This window comes from Branchiostoma lanceolatum, chromosome 2, assembly GCF_035083965.1.
Source record: "Branchiostoma lanceolatum isolate klBraLanc5 chromosome 2, klBraLanc5.hap2, whole genome shotgun sequence".
NCBI lineage: Eukaryota > Metazoa > Chordata > Leptocardii > Amphioxiformes > Branchiostomatidae > Branchiostoma > Branchiostoma lanceolatum.
In genome coordinates, this window is record NC_089723.1 from 31402793 (window position 1) to 31423138 (window position 20346).

The following is a 20346-nucleotide window of genomic DNA, read 5'->3' on the forward strand; positions in this document are numbered from 1 at the left end:
CTGATTTTTGTTAGTTCTTTCACAAAGCATGTACAGAGTTTTTTCTGCTTGCCCAGTTCAAATTAAGTCACACACAGGTATAATATGATCCTATCATTTATTATATAATTCTTTAAGGCGCCATTGAGTCATTCATCAAAACCATGATTTTTCACCTATATCTCTGTCAGTACATACAGAAAATCAAACCAACTTCATGAATCTTAATGGTTATCTACTGGTAATGTGAAAATTGGACATGGTGCATGAACACCCCAAAAATAAAAAATTGGAATAAGAGGGTTGTCTTGGAACAATCAGGTGAGTCCTGGTCTCATATACTGGTAGAATATCACCATTAGTTCATATCTAGATTAAATGTCGTGCATGTATCAGTCAGTTGACCATGGCATTCCAGCTAAGAATAAAAATTCTCAAAATATTTCTTGACCCTGTTGTCTTGCATAAATTAGCAATTAGTCTACTACACGTAATATTGGAAGATATTCTTGTAACTTTCATTATTTCAATATGAAATCCATATGTACATTTACATAATATATAACATTATATTTCTTAATTTGTGCATGGCAAAGGGCAGCACATGAATGAATATTTATCAAGCTCATCCTTAATTTGTGATAACTTTGAGGTGTGATCACATGATGATAGTTATCTCATGGACATACACTAAGCTGTTCAACAACTTGATTAGTGTCAGGGCCATCCTATTTTTTACAGAGGGTAATCAGCAGCCTTAACCAAACAAAAGGCATGAGTTTGGAAACATCTACTGCCTTCCAACTGGTTAGAATAGCCTGCAACTTAACCTCTAAGTAAAAACAGATCGCAGAGTAATTGTGAGGGATCGACCAGACAGTAGTTGTGTCAAAGCTTGCTTGAGACGGCGCGGTCCTGTTTGGAAGATGGGAAGCCTTCATCAAACGCTGCTTTCAGGACATCAGACAACTGGTCAGCCAGGATGAAGGTCAGCTCTTTCTGTAGGATCAAATAGAAAACTTCTCAAACATGGGGTTAATTTGTCACGTCAGGTTTTATCTCACGTTCTGAAAATTGGCGCAACCCACAGTTCCCAGTTGAAGGCTGCATCTGATTGACAAGATGCAGCACATACATGTATTAGCCTGTGTTACATAATCTATCGCTACCTGAAGGTGATTGGCCCCCAGGGGGCTGGTCAGTTGGGTGGGGTGCTGGGAGCTTGATTTAGTCAAGCTACACCACTGGTGAACTTTTGGTAGGAACTTCTCCATCATGTTCTGTACTCACCCTGACGTTACTGGGGATGTCCTGTAGGTCCTTCTCATTGCGCTTGGGGAGGATGATACGTGTGATCCCTGCACGGTGAGCAGCCAGAACCTTCTCCTTAATCCCTCCCACCTACAGTACATAAGACAGGGCAGAACTTTTAAAGACTGTACATATTTTGTAGAAAAATACTTTTTTATCTAAGTCCATGTTTAAACTGGATGTAGCATTTAGATAAAGGTCTAATGGGCACATCATTCTACTATACTGGTATCATGACTATTCCAATGAGTGACATTTGCATACAATCCTTAAGAGTTAGTGACTTTGACCGGTTCAATCGTTTTTTCCAAGTTAGATGTAGTAGTATTGATTCGTTGTGCGAGTTCATTCAAGTGACACTGAAGAAGAGTGATGGATGTCACTCGAAACGTCCAGAAGAAAATCTCATCCAAAATTTTAGCCAGTTGTAGGGTTTGAATTGTCTTTGTATATTGTTTACCTGGATGTCTAACCTTCATAAAGATATACCAATTTTGTTTCACTACTCTGTGATATGTGTACTCTCTGGCAGGATTCGATTATAATTCTACAGCTGATGTAGCATCTTAACAAAGGTCTGATGGGCACATCATTTTGCTGTACTGGAATCAGGACTATACGAATGTTGTTCAACATGTTTCCCTGTGATGTGTGTACTCACTGGCAGCACCACCCCCCTGAGGGTGATCTCTCCTGTCATGGCGGTGTCCCACCTCACGATGTGGCCGCTAGAAGAAGAGAAAATGTCAACATACACATTAGTACTCATTTTTAGTTCAATAAGTCATATTTTCAGTAAGTCCCAGTAAGTCCCTTTAATACACAACAAGTAAGTGTTCATATGCATGAAGGCAGTATTTTGCAATGCCAAAACATTGTATATGTAAGAAAATACCAGTGATGAAAATTTGGCTTGCTATACAAAGTGTGGTGTCGAAGGAAGGCGAAAGAGGGGGAAGACAGAGGAAAAGGTGGGAAGACAACATAAAAGAATGGACGGGACTCAGCCTAGCTGAAGCAATGAGAGCGACAGAGGACAGAGCTAGGTGGAGGAGGATAGTGGAGAAACTAGTCATGGTGCCCCAATGACCCAAAAAGAGGTCAAGGGATACATGTAGGTGAGGTGACGTGAGGTGAGACACAAAATTTTGTATAAATTGTTTAGATTTTCATTTTCACAACCAATCCTACTGAGCTTGAAGGCAAGAAGAAAACTTGACAGGGCAGAGCGTGAGTTTACCTGAAGAGAGAGGCCAGGACTGTGACGATGGTGACCCCGGCTGATGGCCCGTCCTTCCCGATCGCCCCAGCAGGGAAGTGGATGTGCACGTCTGTGTTCTCCATCAGGTCCTGCCCTGCCTTCTGTACCAACCCATACTGGGGTGGACACAAAGGGGAGAAAGCAAGAGGGTACTGGGTTTGAATTCAAATCAAACACGTACTTAGGTCTTTGACCTAGCTAAAGAAATAATACTGAAATGACTTTTGTCATAATGAAGGGACAAAATAAATTCAAAGCTGTGCCCAAGATACAAACCAAAATCGTGAGAAAGAAGGAAATGTTTGCTCCAAACACCAGAGAAACTACAAAGAAAACATTTCATTACTATTAAATTTCTTCTGCTGCTTGTACCTTGCAAATTCTTAACCCTTGTCCTTTTGCCATTTCTTATGCAATTTATTTCATTAATTTGAATTCTTAATCAGGTCATTGGCCCCTGACTCTTTCTGCACTGCTGTGGCATAGTTACATGTACTCACGTATCTAGTGCTTTTCGCTGTGGTGTGATGCGTTCGGCTGACAATACCTCCATCCTGTGCATATACTGGACCCACACACAGGCTCTGTAATGTGCACCTGATGTATATATGGGTCCAGCAGGACAAGGGTTTTTAAGAATCAACAAGAAGAGCTCACCTCCAGTGCATTACTGCGAAGCCAGCTGATGGCCAGTTGAGCCGACTCCTTCATCACATCACCTGTGGGGAGAGGAGACTGCATGAAATAAAGGTACATGTAGTACTATACTTGAAAGACAACCTTCTGATGGTGAATCAAAATCTCTCTTGTAGAATAGTGCCAGGACAATGATTTTGGTACCCTGCAGATTATTCTAGCATCAATATGACACTTGCCATACCACAGTGTATCTGTGCAACTATACTGTATACAGTACCAATTTACACTAATCTGATAACAACAAACTAACCTAGCTGTCCAGTGAGGGTGAGTTGTCCATCTCCGTCCATCCTTGTGGCCTCTACAAACATGATCTCTCCTCCCATTGGAGTCCAGGCAAGGCCTACAAATGAAGAAAAGAAGAAGAACAAAAAATATTTGTCATTAACAAGCTTCAGTAAACACAGAAAAAACTTTATACAAAAAGTAATGCCTTACTGGTATCTACAACAGTACAAGGGATATGCAGTGTCTCTTGAGTTTGTTAGCGGTAACTGCATGATAATTGGTGAGGAAAATGCCAGTTATCAAGGCCATTAAAGATAGATACGAGCATTGCCTTACCTACAGCCACTCCAGGCTGGTTCAACCTCTGAGACACTTCATGTTCGTACACTGGAGGCTGCAGAAACACAGACAGACCTTAGGATGTAACAAGCTCGTAAGAATGGGACTTAAGCCTTGTTTCAAGGCAATGCCTTGATATCCTATCTTATATTGAGTACATTTTACATGTACATATTTTCCCAACATTCAACCCCAACTTCTAAAACTAGGGACTTTTTTCTTGTCTTTCGTTTGCTTTTCAAAGTTTAGTAAAGCTATTTTTTTAAACAAGAAAGCATGGGAAATTACATAGTCCATTACATCCATGCAGTGGTATAAAGAATCTGGATGAAGCAAATGACCTCAATGACCTTCCCATAGCTTTTGAAGGTTGAGAAGCAAGACTTTGTACCTGGCAACAAAGGGCTTTCATACAGTAGCCAATTTATATGTGATCAATTAGTCACCTATGTCCATAAAAGGTCTACGAACAAGTTTGTTTGCTTCAGTAAGACCACTGCTGTACCCCCAGCCTGCACGTAGCACACCTGAAGTGAATCAGGGATTCTGTTTCTGCTTCTTACACAAGACGTGCTGCATACCTGAACGTCAAGAGTCCTTCAGGATGTCGTTTGACATAGGAAAGACAAACGGAACCTGGAGGGTCAGCAAGACCTCCGACAACTACATACAGCTCCTGGAGAAACTTGGTGGGTGTTTCCTACCTTGTTGTTTACTACTTTGTACAAAGCCAACGCCAGTAAATATATCTAACATTACCATTTACCATCAATACACATATAAATCATAACTACCATGAACAGGTAAAGGTTTTAATATAGCTGACTGAGCAGGTTTTAGGACCATCAATGTGGCACCTTTCCGAATTTAAGAGTCTCCACCAAATGCCATAAATTACGGCATGAACATTTCAAATCTCTAGCTCAGTTACTTTGCTCCCTTAGTGTCAGTGTTGAACGATTTTATTTTTCATCAAACCCATCCTTCTGGACTATTCTTTTAATAAAACTGTCACTGATTTGAACAATTGTTTGTTTGTTTGTTTGTTTGTTTGTTTGTTTTACTGCATGCCTGGTAAACTGTCTCTTGGCATAACATACCAGGTTTGTGTTGGACAGTACAAGGTGCATATCCAGATGGATCTATTTGATCAACTTGCACCGGGAAGGACCCCTACTCTTTCAAATACGTGTAGTGGGTTCTTTTACACCCTGGAGGTGTGCCTCTCCTTCAAACACGGGACCTCCATTTAACTTCTTTAATTTCCAGGAGTCCCCGAGGACATGGCAAAGAAGAGTCTGGAAGCAGAATACCCCCTGCAGATGACAGTGTCAGGGGACACCTTCTCCTCCAAGATGGAGGTGCTGGGAAAGACAGTGGAGAACTCCTACACCCTGGGGGCCGAGGCCATGGAGGAAGATGCTCTGGGCAGGACAAGGAAGGTGGGTGAGAAAGCTTACATCAGGGAAAGCAGTAGTTCATCATGTATAGTTATTCTCTGGATGCCAAAGCAGAGAATGTTTTATTAGCAGTGTTTCTTACTTTGTTAACAGTATAATGAATTGTGTTTTGTTAACAGAGTGATTTAAGAAATTAAGAATGGATTTTAAAATGATTTTGACCTTGGCAGGCTTGCCCTGAGGAATAGGTGATTACATTTTGGGAAAGAGCTGCACCTGGGTTTCAGAGACTGTCTCAGGATTTGTTAAGTATGGGAACCCACTCACCTAGCAGCTTTCTTTCAAAGTGCAGATTGCAAGCAAAGATACTAGTGCTGTACATTCTGTTGGAGGTAATAATATGTGGGAAAACTACTGTAGCTGAGGTGTGTGATCTCTGAGATCTGTCTGGTTTTCAAGGATATAAACAGACCAAGGAACAGTTTGTTTTGTGCAGGTGATCTACACCATGGAAGGGGACTGCCTGGTGTCGGTGTACCCTGACTACGATGGGGCGGGGATGGTGTTCCGACACTCTCGTTGCTTCCTGGACGACAATACCTTACACCTGGTGAGACGTGAGAAAACCCAACACAAGCAAGGCTGTGTCAAAAGCATTCTCTTCATATAGCTTTGATTAAAGTTATGGAAGGTTCTATTTCCATGCCATGTTCAATAAATTCATGTAGCTACCATAGACTTACCAACAAACACCTCTTGGCATTATGTCTAACTCCAGAAAAAAAGGGTTTATCATCAGTAGTGAAGTCATACAGGATAGATAATTTTGAAGCACTTTTAAGATTATCTATTTCAGAAGATGGTTGACCAGAACAGATTGTGTTGTTAAGTATAATCAACACTGTTTTTTTCATCATTGCCACAGGATATGAAGGTGGGAGACCTGGAAGGCTGGTCTGAGTCCAAGAGATGTTAGACATTCCAACTGTCATCTCTTCCCAACATGACCTGCTCTGGACTACATGCAGCTTAATAAGAAATGCATTTCTGAGTGACACTTGTGTTTTGCAGTTGTTTTCAATGCAGTGAAGTAGTACTAGTACTGGCTGTTGTAATCTGTTAACAAATACTGTAATTCACTTTATCTTCCTGGCAGCGAAATTTCACGATGTAAGGAAAATGGACATTCTCACTGAACTTTAACTTTACGGTGGTGGCAAGTCATTAACAGAATCTGTGCAACTATAACAAGTTACACTAATCTAGTTACAACAAGCTAACGGATGTGTGAAGGAATCCTAAATAATAACAACAGTTTTTTTCACGGTGATGATAAGTTCATGGTACAAAGGTAACCGTCAAAACAGTGAACATAAAGTTACAGTGAAAGAAACAAGAATTACACTAGTTTTGACTTACCCCCAGTATGTCCTTGACAGCGTGGTTGTCAATGACAATCGGCAGATTGGGAGGGTGATCCACATGGGGAACCTTGATGTCTTCATCTACAGCATGGACATCATCAGTTTTGTCTTCTTCCTTGCTCTGTCAATAGAATAACAAATTGTATTAGAAGTTGCCCGGAAATGGGTTACAAATTCTCAATGTTGTCATGGTACCCAATAATATTCAAATAATTTAATGAATTATCAAGTTGTTGTTTATGCTGTTCTATGAATTGCAATGCCCAAGCTCCAATTCAGCCAATGGGATGCCATTGTTTGGGACATGTACATGTGAATTAATCGATAAACCATTACTATATAAATTACAGGTTGGGAGATCAAGAACAATCTGATAAGTAATAACAGTCAAAGGGTAAAGGCCAGGGACCAAAATGATCCTGACCACAACTGTCTGCACTTTTTACTCGGCATAGCCCTAAATCTATTAATTTCTTCTGTCGAATGACAATAAAATGTGTGTGTGAACTTCCAGACTGTTTTTGTATCAATAATATAAGGAAAATACTAGTAATGCAATGACAATTGCAATGTTTAACACATTCAAGTGAACACTGACGTCATCAGAAACAGTACAGGGAATGGAATAAAGATGTAAAGAACATCTACATGTACTTGTTGAGGCATATTGTAAATGTAAAGAACAGGTTTACCTCCTTGTTCTCGACAGCGTGTTGTTTGGGTTTGGGAAGTCCTTCTGCCACTTTGACGGCGACGGCTCTACACACGGCACCAAGCCTCCTCTCCAGGGTCCGCACACCGGCCTCACGAGTGTACCTGCCGACTGGAACGGCACAAGGGAAAATAGCAGTTTTCTCAACTGTTAAATTTGAATTTAAACCAGAATTTGTACCATGCGTAGTTAGTTATATGTCCTAATCTTTCTAGACTGAATGATATATGATCATAACTATATACAGCACAAGGGAAAATAGCAGTTTTCTTAATCATTAAACTTGAAATCAGAATTTGTACCATGTATCTATATGCCCTAATCTTTCTAGACTGACTGACATATGAACGTAACTATATACAAAATTTTAAAATGGACACATAAAAATCTTAACATCCACATATCAATGTGAAATACTTTCAAAAGAGTGTATTTTTAAAAAAAGGTGACTTACTGATGCTTTTAAGACCCTCCTCAGAAAACTGCAATTCTTCTCCAGTCAGACCATGCTCCTGAGGGGGGAAAGTAAAATTGATATAGCTCAGCTCAGCTTTTTGATTATCTTCTATTCATATGCTGTTTTATGTATCTATACTGTTTTACATACATGTCAAGCTTTGTAGGGAAAATATCACAATCTGACTGAATTCTTTTAAAAAAACACTGATGATGTCTGCTATGAAGTCTTCAATTTGATGGCATTGTCTATTCAGCTCTCAAAAGAGATCAATTGTCAATCATAATTCATAATTATGTGATCTATTCATAGATATTTCTCTCAAAAGATCCTTGTAGATGTGCTAGATACTACTAAACATAAAAACTTAAAAAAACATTGTTTAAAAAACGCTGTTTCAGCTCTAGTGTATGACAACAAAATCTATCCTGAAAAGCTTCCCCAACCTTGAGTTGCTTGGGAACAAGATGCCTGGTTGCTATGTTGTGCTTCTCCTCCTGTGTGTACCCCGGGACAGAGATGACCTCCATCCTGTCCAGGAGAGCGGGCGGGATGGTTGCTGTGGTGTTGGCCGTCGCTATGAAGATGACCTGGGACAGGTCAAAGGGCACGTTCAGGTAGCTGGGAGTTTGGTTAAGGACATACATTTAGATTCTCAGATTTATTAACTGTAATATCTCTCTGAAGGAAGCTAAGCATTTTCCTTTACTTAATGGGAGGGTAAAAAAACTGTGCTTGAACAAATGCTATAAGAAAATTATCAAACGTCTCTGCATTTGATGTAGAAGCCAGGAAAAGTCTGCATAAATACTCATAATGATGTTCGTGATATATGTTGGAGGAACCTATAGTCCAGATATATAACAGCAGTGCCAGATCATTACTGTTGTCTCAAAAGAAAACTTTTGTTGTTCTTCAGTGTCCAGTTGTGGAGAGCAAATTGCAGGATGTGGGCAAAGAAAACAAGTGTCATACCTTCCATATCAAATGTCAGCATTTGAACCACTCAGGACATCACTACAAATTTGCTGCAGTACTGTACCCACAGAGTACTCTACATCTGACATGAGAAGGATACTGATCTGTGAAGTGGGCGTTCTGTTCAGGGTCCAGCACCTCCAGGAGTGCTGAAGCCGGGTCTCCCTGCATGCTTCTGCCCTATACATAAAAACAAAGGCAACAAAATCACCATATAATGCAGAAAGAAACCCTGTGGGACATCAGCTACAATCTGACAAACTGTATCAAAGGAAGGAAAGAAAACCAAAACGGTGTCTGAGCCGCCATCTAATTCTGCAGGTAAACCTATGGGACATCAGGGCATAATTTGATAAACTGTATCATAAAAGACATTTCAGAAAAAAATGCTTCCATGTTTTCAAGGCATGAAAAGTGTGCACATTCTAGGTGTCAAACAGCTTAGCATGGGAACATAGACAAAACCAGTCAACAGACATAACCATACACAGCCAACATATTCACATACCAGCTTGTCCACCTCGTCCAGTAAGAAGAGAGGATTGTTGGTGCCGACTGTCCTCAGCCCCTGGACGACACGCCCAGGCATGCTGCCGATGTACGTCCTCCGATGACCTCGGATGTCCGAGGAGTCCACAACTCCTCCCAGTGAGATCCTGTGGGATGTGAATAACCATTGATAGCCTTTATATTCAAGGCTTTCAGTTTACTCTGCAGTACATCCATACAACTGCACAACAGCACACAAAACCTTATTCATAGACTACAGTGTTCCATACCAAATACAATTAATAATTGCACTTTTTTTCTTATTTTTGAATATACGTAAGTCTCAAATTATCACAGATATTCAATTGTTACATTCTAGTGTCAATTCAATCTTGGATACTTGAAGGGCTAAATGTAAGCAGTTTTACAATACAAAATAGTTAAGGACAGGAAGTACAATGTAGAGGCCACAAAATCTACCCAGTCCCACAGTAAAGATTTCACCAGATCCACCGACCTGTGGAACTCCCTGCCGAGGATGTGGGCAATGGACCTGCCCACACTGGTCTTCCCCACCCCTGGGGGTCCGACGAAGCAGAGGATGGGACCCCGCAGGTTGTTCTTCAGCTGTCGGACTGCCAGGTACTCCATAACCCGCTGCTTCAGCTTGTCGAGTCCGTAATGGTCAGCATCAAGGTCTTCCCTGCAAATGTAATCAGTTGGCATCCTTTTATCCTATCTATTAAACCAATATCTGTAAGAGTTGTTTGAGTTACTAGTATAATCTATGCATGCATGTGTATATTGTGGTGTTAACAAAACATTAATCAATTTACCCCCCTTAGAATTCTCAGAGGTTTAGCCCGGATGTGTCTTGTCTTAACAACTACCATATTCTCTGCCTGCTTATCAGTACCTGCATCAAACATAGCAAACACTTTGCACTTATCTCAGCTTTTATGACAACACATTCAAACTTGGTGCATACATACCTGGCATGTGTGATGTCCAGCTGATAAGGACTACTCTTGGACCAGGGCAGCTCAGCCATCAACTCAAGGTAGTTCCTGATGACAGCGTGGTCAGGCATAGCTGCTGGCATCTTCTTCAACCGCTAAGGAAAAAAAGAGGAAATATTTTTATAGTATAGAAGCCATGAACACACGGTTATGACAATCATAGAGAGGATTATTGAAATCAATAGCATCAGATCCTTTTTACTTGGAAATGTTCAGTGAGAAAATTAGCACACTGAATGATCCATTAATACAGAAGGCTGTCCATGACTACAGGAATTCGAAAAACTATCACAGTAAGAAAAGCGATTCTGTGTACACACTAACCTTCAACTCTCTGGTTGCAACTTTCAGAGCTTGGGCTGGAAGGTTGGCTTGCCTGCAGATAAACAGAAAAGATTGTCATACAGTAACTTTACTTTAACATGCAAGCAATTATGTTATTTGTGTGCCTATCCTATAAACTGATAAAAAGTCCAACTACAGAGTCAAATGTACTTATGTCAGAAGGCACATTACTTGATTTTGTTCTCCAGCTCAGTGATCTCGTCCACCTCCCCGTCGTCATCCTGGTCCCCGACGATCCTGAGGGGTCGCCGGCCCCCCTCCCCAGGGGGCTTCACCACGATACGAACATCGGGAATTTTCTTGCTCTTCTTGTTTCCCTGTTCTTTGGAATTCTGCAGAAGTCTCAAACCCTAGAAGTATGGCAAAAGAGGTTACAGCCAATGACGTGTTCATTAACAATGACATAAGGTGCACAAAAGAACATTTCAGAAAAAGCTCAAGGATTTTTGCATGGTTCTAAGATGATGTACATGTATGTTACTGTGAATTACCTCGATCTGCCTGATGAGAAGTGGAAGAGTCTTCTCAAACCGTTCCCTCAGGTCCACCGCATCCAAAACCTGACACACAATACAAGAATTCCATTTGGTGAAATAATAGCTAACTGGACTAAATTTTATTGCACTTTGAGTTATTAGCTGGCATATTGAAAAATTGACCCGCATTCACCTTCTTCCATTTGCCAAGTCCCAAGCATTACCAGGGTTTATCTGTCTTATAAACATGATGACCAGCCAAATTGCCTCAAGACATGCTATAAAAGACCTTGCCTTAGAGTCAAGATGGGCAGATATAGTGATACATGTACTTAGCTAGTTAATCCATACTAACCTGTAATTTCTCCTTATATGTAGCTTTCACAATCGAGGCAAAGACATCAGGGAGGTGCTGAGATGGAAGACTGTCCAGCATTTTCTACAAGAGATTGTCAAGATAATGATATACATGTACATGTATATTACAACTTTTAAGAACAACACACATATGGAATAAAGCAAATTTCACCATCAGGATCCAAGAATCTGACATATCACTGTGACAGTCATGATCAGAGTCTTTGAATAAAATTTGATATTAGACATCTTTCAAATTTTCTGAGTGGCATGCTGATTACATGGCAAATGTTTACCTCTTTTTACACAGCATCTTATGACAGAGAACAAAATATTGTATTGTAGGAAATGTGTTGGTCTGTCATTGCTTGTTAATGTATTCTGCCTGTAGGGAAGCTGACCTTGAGTTTTGCCACAACAGGCACAGTGATGTCCAACATGTCCACCAGAAGACTGGCCTTCTCCTTAAACGTGTCCAGCAGCGTGGCTAACTCATCATCATTCACATCTGCAGGAAGCATACACATGTACATCATCTGACTGTTACTCAAGGAAGACTTTGAATAAGAATATACAATAACTAGACATTGGACATAATACATGTATATTTGAAATGTGCAGTTGACAACACAGCCTAGCATAGCATGAGCATGTGAAGTCATCTAGGAAACACTTCTTTTCAAAAAATATGTAAGATCTATTCTATGTCGAATGAAATTAATCTATATCATCAAATTACCAGTAAGATCTCCAGGCAGCTTGTCCAGCTGAGTGACGTGTGCAATGGGATACGGCATCTCCTGAATGAAGTCATCCAGTCTGAACCGGCAAAGACCGGTCACCAGCAGGGTATAGGCTGGTTTGGGCCAGTTGGTACCGGTCACCTGGGCCACAACAGCTGCAGTTCCTATCCCATGCAGGGCTGCAAGGTCTTCAGTCTGTGAGATTCATACAAACAGATGCATGATAAGTATTCTATTGGCATAGGAGCATGATGAGCATTGGGACAGGTACACAAATGAACAGTTATTGCAATCTTTAGATATATGCAATACAGAAGATTGGCCATTTTATATTCACAGGTGCTAGATGAAGAAAAATTGATGAATAACCCCGGTATGTCATATTCATAGTCATATTACAAGTGACTGCATACAGAATAATTACATAAGATGAAAGGTAAACTCATGCTATCAAAAAAAAGTACTAGTAGCTATTGCTCTATACATTTGGCAACCACATAAAGAGTGAGCAGTGCCATTGTAGGCAACTTTAAGAGTTAACAACATTGGAGAAGGATAGCTTTGTTTATACATGTACGTTTTGTAAATCAAGCCACCTACAATTAACCCAACCTTACGTTATCTCTCATCAGTATGCCAAATCAGTTCTTACCTGTGGATCCTTGCTGGTTGTCGCTGCCACACCTATAATGATGCTGCTGAGACTGTTCCTCTTCATCACATGGTTCTTCACTAGCTGCATGCTAATGAGGAAGAAACGGTCAGGTAGAGCATCTTCACTATGAAGAACACTAAGGTTGCTCTCATTTAAGTTTTTTCATTTTCGCGCTGACGCGAAAATGAAGTTGAGACGAGATCATATGATGGGTGCGACGAACCGTGGGTGGTACCATGGTACGATCTTGATTAACCCTGCAGCCATGTACTACGTCATGAAATAGTAAGGTGTCGCTTTTGATAGAGTTGTGATACAGTATCCCATCGAAAATTACATGCGATCCATGGATCTTGGAAGGTAGTACATTACATCCATGTTTTTATACATGGCCATGTTACATCTATACCACAAAACTGAACAAGAAGAAACTAGTTTTGTCAAGAAAATGACAACAAATTTTACCATGCATAGAGGTTTTACCATTATATACCTTTACAGTAGAGCGCCAGAATGGCATGTACCACTAGCTCGTCGTGGAAGTTCGTGACGTATGGACTCGAAGATTATCGGTTCGAATCCGTCAGGGGAAGGTTTTTTTTTTTTTTTTTTTCTTTTCAAACATCCGTCTGATGTATACAACGTCTTTATATTATGATCTTAGATCCAAACCATGCCTCATTTTTTTTATTGATCATTATAACGGAAAACACCATTCAACGGATGCTTCTACGTATGGTTGATTGGTTGGTTGGTTGCTTGGTTGCTTGGTAAATGTACAACCATAATTTGGACCCGTGCCATGTCATTTATACCTCATGTATGTCATTTCTGCCTTCATTTTTCAAAATCAAAGGTGTACTATACGTTATAATAAGAATTAAGGGCTAGGGTGATTGAGATTAAGGGTTATAATGACAGATTTAGGGAAAGGGCAACGGATTAGGGGCTGTGGTGATGGATTAATGGATATGCTGACGGATCAAGTGCAAGGCTGACGGATTAAGAGCTATGTTGACAGATTAAGGGTTATATTGACGGATTAAAGGTCATGGTGATGGATTAAGGGTAAGGTGGACGCATTAAGTGAAAGGGTAACGAATTAGGGTCTCTGGTGATGGATTAAGATTTATGCTGTCGGATTAAAGTTTATAACCACGGATGTAGGGTGAAGGTGACGGATTAAGAGCTAAAGGGACGGATTAAGGGCTATGGTGACATATCATAGGCAATGCTGAGGGATTAAAGGCTTTCATGACGGATTAAGGGCAAGGGTGACGGATTAAGGGTTATCCTGTGGGATTTAAGTTTATGTTAACGGATTAAGGGCTAGGGTGACGGATTAAGAATATCACATCCCGTTATAATATACTCCTCAACTAACCATGTGTACATAATCATGTTCATTGAGCGAAAATGGCAGCTTTTTGCAAAAGCACTTGTTTTTCTTTTTTCTATGAATGAATGACGAATAAACTTCTTTTTTTTCTTCATCTTCATTATTATGACATCATGTGCTTAACCTTGATAGCCTCAGGGCTCCAAGCACAGGCCACAAGGTTTTATCCGCTCACACTGGGAAGGATCCCTACTCTTTACGATAAAAAAAATCAATGTAGTGGGCTTTTTGACATGCTTGAGGTGTGGCTCTCCTCAAACACAGTGCCTCCATTTAACATCCTATTCAAAGGAAGTCCTTACCCAAAGCTAGGTACTCATTTTTCACCGGAGTTAAGTTTCTAAGGGCACAACATCGGGGCACGTCAGCGGTTTGGACCCGGAACCTCTTGATTTTCAGGCAAACACTGTAAATATTACGCCACACAATGCCAACCTCACGGAGGCCCAGAAACATAAACAATCATAAAATGCACTTTAGGTCAATGACTCAATGGTGGACAGGCAGGTCAGTGACCTTATTCACCATGACTGTACAATCAAGGACTGGTGGACTTTGCTACAGTTACACAAGATTTTCGTAACTTCGAGCTGAATCAATATCGTTACGTTATACGTTTTAAGTTTAAGACGCACAGCAATCTTCAATAAATGTTGACTAGTTTCGGTGACGTAAGAACATGTACTTGAATTGGTACATGATGCAACCGTTCAACTTAATGTATATGACGTACACAGCAATGATAAGTTAAAGTAACTTAAACTTAAAGTAACTTCAATTGTTTGTATAATTTCTATATCAACGTTTAAGTGTACGTTTGAGCCAAGCATGGCAGAATATTTGAATACTTAAAAGTACTATTGATCTGTTCAAGGTCACAGAATGTATGATAACGTTAACGTTACATGCGATGATTTCTCTAAAATACAGTTATTTCACACGCAACTTTATATACAGATCTTATGTAAACACAACACTTACATAAGCACAACATTTTGTGGAGAAAATGAGTGTAACAAAAGTATTGCGCGGCCAAACGACATGACAATACTTCCGGACGATACATACTTTCTTGGAGCATGGACAGGGATCCTCATGGACGACCCTGGCAGCAGTACACCGCCAGAAACCAGCAAAATCGGCAGCCGGCTCGGGATCCTGACAGATCTGGGCGCCATGTTGGAGGTACAAAGTTCAACACTCGCGAAACTTCTGTAACCTCTAACCCGGAAGTTGTCTGGAAACGGGCACATCCGGCGAGACAGGGCGCGGCGGTTGCAGGTTGGTGTTTCTAAACTGTTCTTTTAAAGGTTGTGTCGATTTAAAGACATGACGATGGCCACAGCCTGTTTAGGAAGATCATTCAGATGGGAACTGTAGAAGTGTCATCATCCGGAAACACAGAAACACGTCTGCCAACAAGAAGATAAGGATCGATTCGATTCCTTATGTTTTGGCGGTCGGCGTGCAAGGTGGGAGGGGGGCGGAACGGTATTTGCATGTAGAGGCAGACATTTCATGTAGCACGAGGAATTTAGGTGATAAGATCATACACGATTTGGGATTGGAGCATACTAGATTGATCTTTAGAACCTGTAAACTTGACAAGTAATGTCATGCTTACATTTTGAATGAATGAATTTTGAATGGGGTTATAAGATTTGGCTAAAGGGCCATGTGGCAAGATCAGTGAAAGTGAAGGTAGACAGTTAACAGTTGGTAGAGAACTTGAAATTTCTACTTTTCCATTGCCAAGTTCATTCTATCAACTGCAAGCTGGTATCAGACAGATACGGGTTAAACACATATTAATACAGCAATGTCTATTCTCTGTTGCAGAAGTGGGGAGAGGCTTGGCATGCATTGTTGGCGCTAAACCAGGACTGCAATTACACAAGGGGATGGAGGCCATACTCCAGGATCTGCATAAGCTGAGTATTGCAGAGCTTCGGCAGAAGCTGAAGGAGGAAGGCCAGCCCATGGGACCAATCACCTCCACCACGCGTCTGCTGTTTGAAAAACGGCTGGCTCAGGCGCTTTACAGTAAAAACAATCCAGAGCATTCTGGAGAGGACGTCCCAGACTCGAGTCAAGATGCGGGGAGTAATGATACAAGCATTGAGACAAACAGCACCAATGTAACACTGTCACAACCAGCAGTAACGAGCAGTAGTACTGATGGAAGCAGCATCAGTGCTGACAGGGGAGGAGAAGAGTTAGCGCAGGTACAGGTAGAAGAGGAGGAAGAGGGAGAGACTACATACTATGCTGTCTCCCTGCCCCCTAGTGAGGTTTCACTGGCTGCTCACGCAAATGGCCTTGACCCTGATCAACCTCATGTATACACCAAGAGGTCGGAGGCATTGACAACCCTGAAGAAGATCAAAGGGGCACGTTTTAAAGCTTTTAAGAACAGGAAAGATGCCGATGACTTTTCGCTGCAGAAAACACCGCCAGTGCCAGTGCAGAAACCCGAAGTAGAGGCTGAAGCCACAAAGGGAGAGAAGGCTAACAATTTCAAGGCCCCGAAGGTGCCTGAGCTGAACCGCCTGAGGAAGAGTTTTGAGCAAGGGGACAAGGTCACCTTCCTGGAGACGGTATGGAACAACCCTAGGTTTCTCATCAGTTCAGGGGACACTCCTGTCATACTCCAGGAAGGGTCTAGGTGGAGTGCTTTACATGTCGCAGCCAAAGCCAACCTGCCCAACATGTGTGACCTGGTGCTGGACACCTTACAAGATCATGAGTTCCTACAGCTCATGTATCCCGGGGATGATCCTGCCACGGAGACAAGAAGGCAGAAGTTCCTGGTGGACTTGTACCTGAACACACCAGACAAAGGGAACTGTGAAACCCCCCTCCACTTTGCCTGCAAGTTTGGGCACGTGGATGTGGTGCGTGTTCTGGTTTCTCACCCCTCATTAGACAGGACCATCAAGAACAGATACGACCAAACAGCGAGGGACATCATCTGCAGTAGATGCCAGGACGGACCAACTTCAAAACGAGCAGAGCAAATCAGAAAGCTGCTCGAAGAGTCCTACTTTGTACCTCTCTTCCGTGCAGAAGATAACTGTCTGCAGCCATTGGTTGGAGAACCATGGTCACCTGACCCTAGCGGCAGCCCTGTACTGCCCCTGCGGCACTCCCAGGGAAGCCCTGTTGCCGTCACCCCTCCCAGAGGCAATATGGCGGCCAACCCTGCCAGTCCCACCATGAGAGTGGCAGCAGTGGCTGGTCCGATGTCTCCTGCTGAGGCTACCAGGTTCCACCAGAAGTGGAAGACTCCCCCTCACAGTCCTGACTTCATGCACGTTCACAACATCAGGAGGGGAGACAACGACAGAGGGCTGGAGAGGATCGGACGGGAGATGGCACGCGACCTGCACATCCCATGGAAGGAGAAGTGGGACTTCTTAAAAATAAACTTGGACTTAGCAACAGATGAAGGCCTGGACAAACTTGAGGAGTACTTTGCAAAGAAGAACAAGTCTTTTGAAGATGAAAACAACAAGGCTGTACCCAACCCCTCACCTGTAGTTCCCTCCCCTCCAAACATAGCATCTCCTTGCAGGGAGTCCAAGGTCAATTTCCTTCCTCCAGAATGTAATTCCATCTCCATGGCAGCGTACTATCTCCAGGATGAAGAATCAGATGACGACACCCTATGTCCCAACACACCTAACACCAAAGTTACAGTTGACAAATCTTCACCATGTGCAACGGCCGACACAGAAGAAGAGTTGGATGTAGCAGACAGAGATGCCATCATTATGGAAAAGATTCAGAAAAACCCATTTTCTCCTTTGCTTAAAGATAGTAGCAGTTCAGACATAGACTCGTACCTGTCATGGAGAGAAAGTCTGGGGGAAGCAACAGACTTAACAAACACAGATGAACCGGAAGATAACTTGTCCACCTTTTTTGCAAGACTCGCTGTCAAGAGCCCTAGCCCAAAAAAGGGAACAGCAGTACCAGGCAGTGGAAAGGGAAGCGCAAAGATTAAGGGTGTGAGCAGTATAGATGTGTGCACCCCTTGTAGGAAAGGTGGACCACCAAAACCCTTTTTCATAGACGGGGACCAGCCGACCAAGCTAGACCTGGACGTGTTCCATGCTCTGCAGGGTGTTGCCATCCCAGCAGACAAGTATCCTAACATTGCGAGATGGAAGGTTGTGATCACATCGTACACAGAACAGGCGAGGCAGAGTTGGCCCAGCCCGGCCGGGCTCCAGAGACAGAGGAGACACACCTTCAGTACCAGGAGCCCTCTAGCAGCTCCCAGTATGATGACAGGATCACAGCCACGTCAATGCCACAGGGAAAAAACAGACTCGGTCATTGATGACCTTAAACAAGAGTTGTTTAGAGGAGAGAGCCTAAACTGAATGCCATCATATCATATTGATATACACATTTTATTCAAGAATTGAGATTAGAATGGATTGGCACTCTAAAACGGAGCTGTAAGTGTCTTGGAAAGTCTTTAAATTTTTCTAGAAATTGTGTCAACACCAAGAAAAATATATCTTAGTGTAGGGTGAATAAATATATTTGCATTTACGATATCTATTTCCATAATAGTATTAGGTTGCTTGCTGAATTTCATATTTCAGTGTTTGAGAATATGTTCTGCAGATCTCGATGGATATCTAAGAAAAGCCCCAGATAGAGTTTGTAATCATCTTGTCATTGTTGTGTTCAAATGTTACATTTAAGCTTCTAATTACAATTAAACTTCTCTGGGCAGTTTCATTCAGTACCATTTACATTGATGAAATTATCAAGAATATACTTAGCTGAATATATTGTGCCACAAGTCAGTGCAGCATAGGGAAGTTAGAAAGGTCACAACTAGCTATAGGCTTTGTAGGGGAGTCTTACTCTATGGTATATGATAACTTTGTCCTTCTAAAGGCAGTTATTTTTGTAATTGCACATGTTACATTCCTTGATAGACACATGTTTTAAACATCTGTAACACATAGAACTGTAGTACCGTAACTACATGTATGTATATTGAGCTGAGGAGGTGTCTTTATCTGATAGTAGATGCTTCTTTTTTAATGATGGAATTGTTCCGTTTCTGTTACATGTACCTGTGTGCAGTTTGATTTTACCATTACTTTTTGGCTGATATTGGTACAGTTACAGTTTATGTGCAGTGATACTTATTGTAAAATCAGTATTATGCAGTATATTTTTAAAGGAGTCAAGTATGTACCATATATGATATGAGAATGAATGTTTGTATACACCTGATATCAATAAAGTGGTCATCTATAGAGTTGAACGTCTGGCATTACCATATGATTTCCACCTCTATCTTGTTGTTGGTTTCCTTTATCAGCTGTCTTTGATGCATGTATGCTTCCTTACACTATCCAATCACATAATTCTTAATACATGTCCCATTTTTGTCTCTCACCATAATCTATGGAATGGACCGGACTGGAATTTGGTGGAAAATGAAGTTTTTCCAAATATGCTAAGAGGATTGCAAAAGAATGATAATTTGCCAAATCAAGTTGACTGAAAGAAGTTCATATAACGAACGAAAACAAATTGTTGTCTACATGAGAAACGTCTTAAAGATAGACTCAGTGTTACATGGTAGATTTAACAAACATAACGTGTATCAGTATGATGGATAATTCCTTTTCGAATGTTTCCATTAATTATTTTCGTTAGCTACTAGTATATTAAATGTTTCCACTTATCCTTTGCGTTTTGTAAATCGTGAAAACGATTGATTTGGCCCAAATTAAAGCGTAAATATGATACGCCAAACAACGAAATAATATGATTCACGGCGTAATGTTATGAGCTTCAGTTATTGACAAAACTGTAAAGAAACACTTCAGACAAACAAGACCTATAAATAGATCGGTGAGAGGGGCAATTAGTAATCTCCAAGCAGATCTTTGGGGTAATATCGTGACGGCTGTGCGATGAGAATTTGATCCCAAGCAGAAACTATCACGATTTTGCCCCCAAAGATCTGCTTGGAGATTATGCAATTAGCCACAGATTATCAACACAGGCTATAAATACCCCAGTCTAGATCTAGGGACA

The 20346-nt window shown here is 41.4% G+C and overlaps 3 protein-coding genes across 4 annotated transcripts; 2 read left to right on the forward strand and 1 right to left on the reverse strand.

Moving 5' to 3' along the window:
• Positions 1-80: 80 nt before the first annotated feature.
• Positions 81-15449, reverse strand: LOC136428609 (lon protease homolog 2, peroxisomal-like). The gene is made up of 23 exons (XM_066418252.1): positions 15340-15449; positions 12870-12960; positions 12214-12412; positions 11876-11982; positions 11473-11556; positions 11133-11201; positions 10813-10991; positions 10621-10672; positions 10270-10391; positions 9795-9980; positions 9297-9444; positions 8889-8968; positions 8257-8431; positions 7808-7865; positions 7334-7464; positions 6637-6762; positions 3815-3872; positions 3501-3593; positions 3209-3270; positions 2531-2667; positions 1952-2018; positions 1270-1380; positions 81-978 (listed from the first exon to the last, which is right to left on the reverse strand). The coding sequence occupies exons 1-23, from the start codon at positions 15447-15449 to the stop codon at positions 868-870; spliced, it is 2556 nt and encodes an 851-aa protein (XP_066274349.1). The 3' UTR covers positions 81-867.
• On the forward strand, positions 4276-7148 carry LOC136428611 (fatty acid-binding protein, liver-like). 2 transcript variants are annotated; one of them, XM_066418255.1, is made up of 4 exons: positions 4276-4506; positions 5087-5259; positions 5714-5827; positions 6143-7148. In XM_066418255.1, the coding sequence occupies exons 1-4, from the start codon at positions 4422-4424 to the stop codon at positions 6191-6193; spliced, it is 423 nt and encodes a 140-aa protein (XP_066274352.1). In that variant the 5' UTR covers positions 4276-4421; the 3' UTR covers positions 6194-7148. The 2 variants fall into 2 exon arrangements, with proteins under 2 accessions (XP_066274352.1, XP_066274351.1); XM_066418254.1 differs by lacking the exon at positions 6143-7148 and having other exon boundaries at positions 5714-6123.
• Positions 15450-15465: 16 nt separating the features above from the next.
• Positions 15466-19558, forward strand: LOC136428610 (ankyrin repeat and LEM domain-containing protein 2-like). Its single transcript, XM_066418253.1, has 2 exons — positions 15466-15552; positions 16111-19558. Exon 2 carries the CDS (start codon positions 16173-16175, stop codon positions 18657-18659), a length of 2487 nt encoding a protein of 828 aa, XP_066274350.1. The 5' UTR covers positions 15466-15552; positions 16111-16172; the 3' UTR covers positions 18660-19558.
• The last annotated feature ends 788 nt before the right edge of the window (positions 19559-20346 follow it).

What these genes read in the sequence shown, in the direction of transcription:
- LOC136428611 (XM_066418254.1), top strand. Translation starts at nt 4,422, where the DNA reads ATGTCGTTTGACATAGGAAAGACAAACGGAACCTGGAGGGTCAGCAAG. An exon ending in ACAGCTCCTGGAGAAACTTG is followed by an intron (nt 4,507 to 5,086) that starts GTGGGTGTTTCC and finishes TTTAATTTCCAG; the next exon opens with GAGTCCCCGAGGACATGGCA. An exon ending in CTCTGGGCAGGACAAGGAAG is followed by an intron (nt 5,260 to 5,713) that starts GTGGGTGAGAAA and finishes TGTTTTGTGCAG; the next exon opens with GTGATCTACACCATGGAAGG.
- LOC136428609 (XM_066418252.1), bottom strand. Translation starts at nt 15,449, where the DNA reads ATGGCGCCCAGATCTGTCAGGATCCCGAGCCGGCTGCCGATTTTGCTG. An exon ending in CTCGGCAGGGAGTTCCACAG is followed by an intron (nt 9,445 to 9,794) that starts GTCGGTGGATCT and finishes CACATCCCACAG; the next exon opens with GATCTCACTGGGAGGAGTTG. An exon ending in TTGTTCCCAAGCAACTCAAG is followed by an intron (nt 7,866 to 8,256) that starts GTTGGGGAAGCT and finishes TTCCCCCCTCAG; the next exon opens with GAGCATGGTCTGACTGGAGA.
- LOC136428610 (XM_066418253.1), top strand. Translation starts at nt 16,173, where the DNA reads ATGGAGGCCATACTCCAGGATCTGCATAAGCTGAGTATTGCAGAGCTT.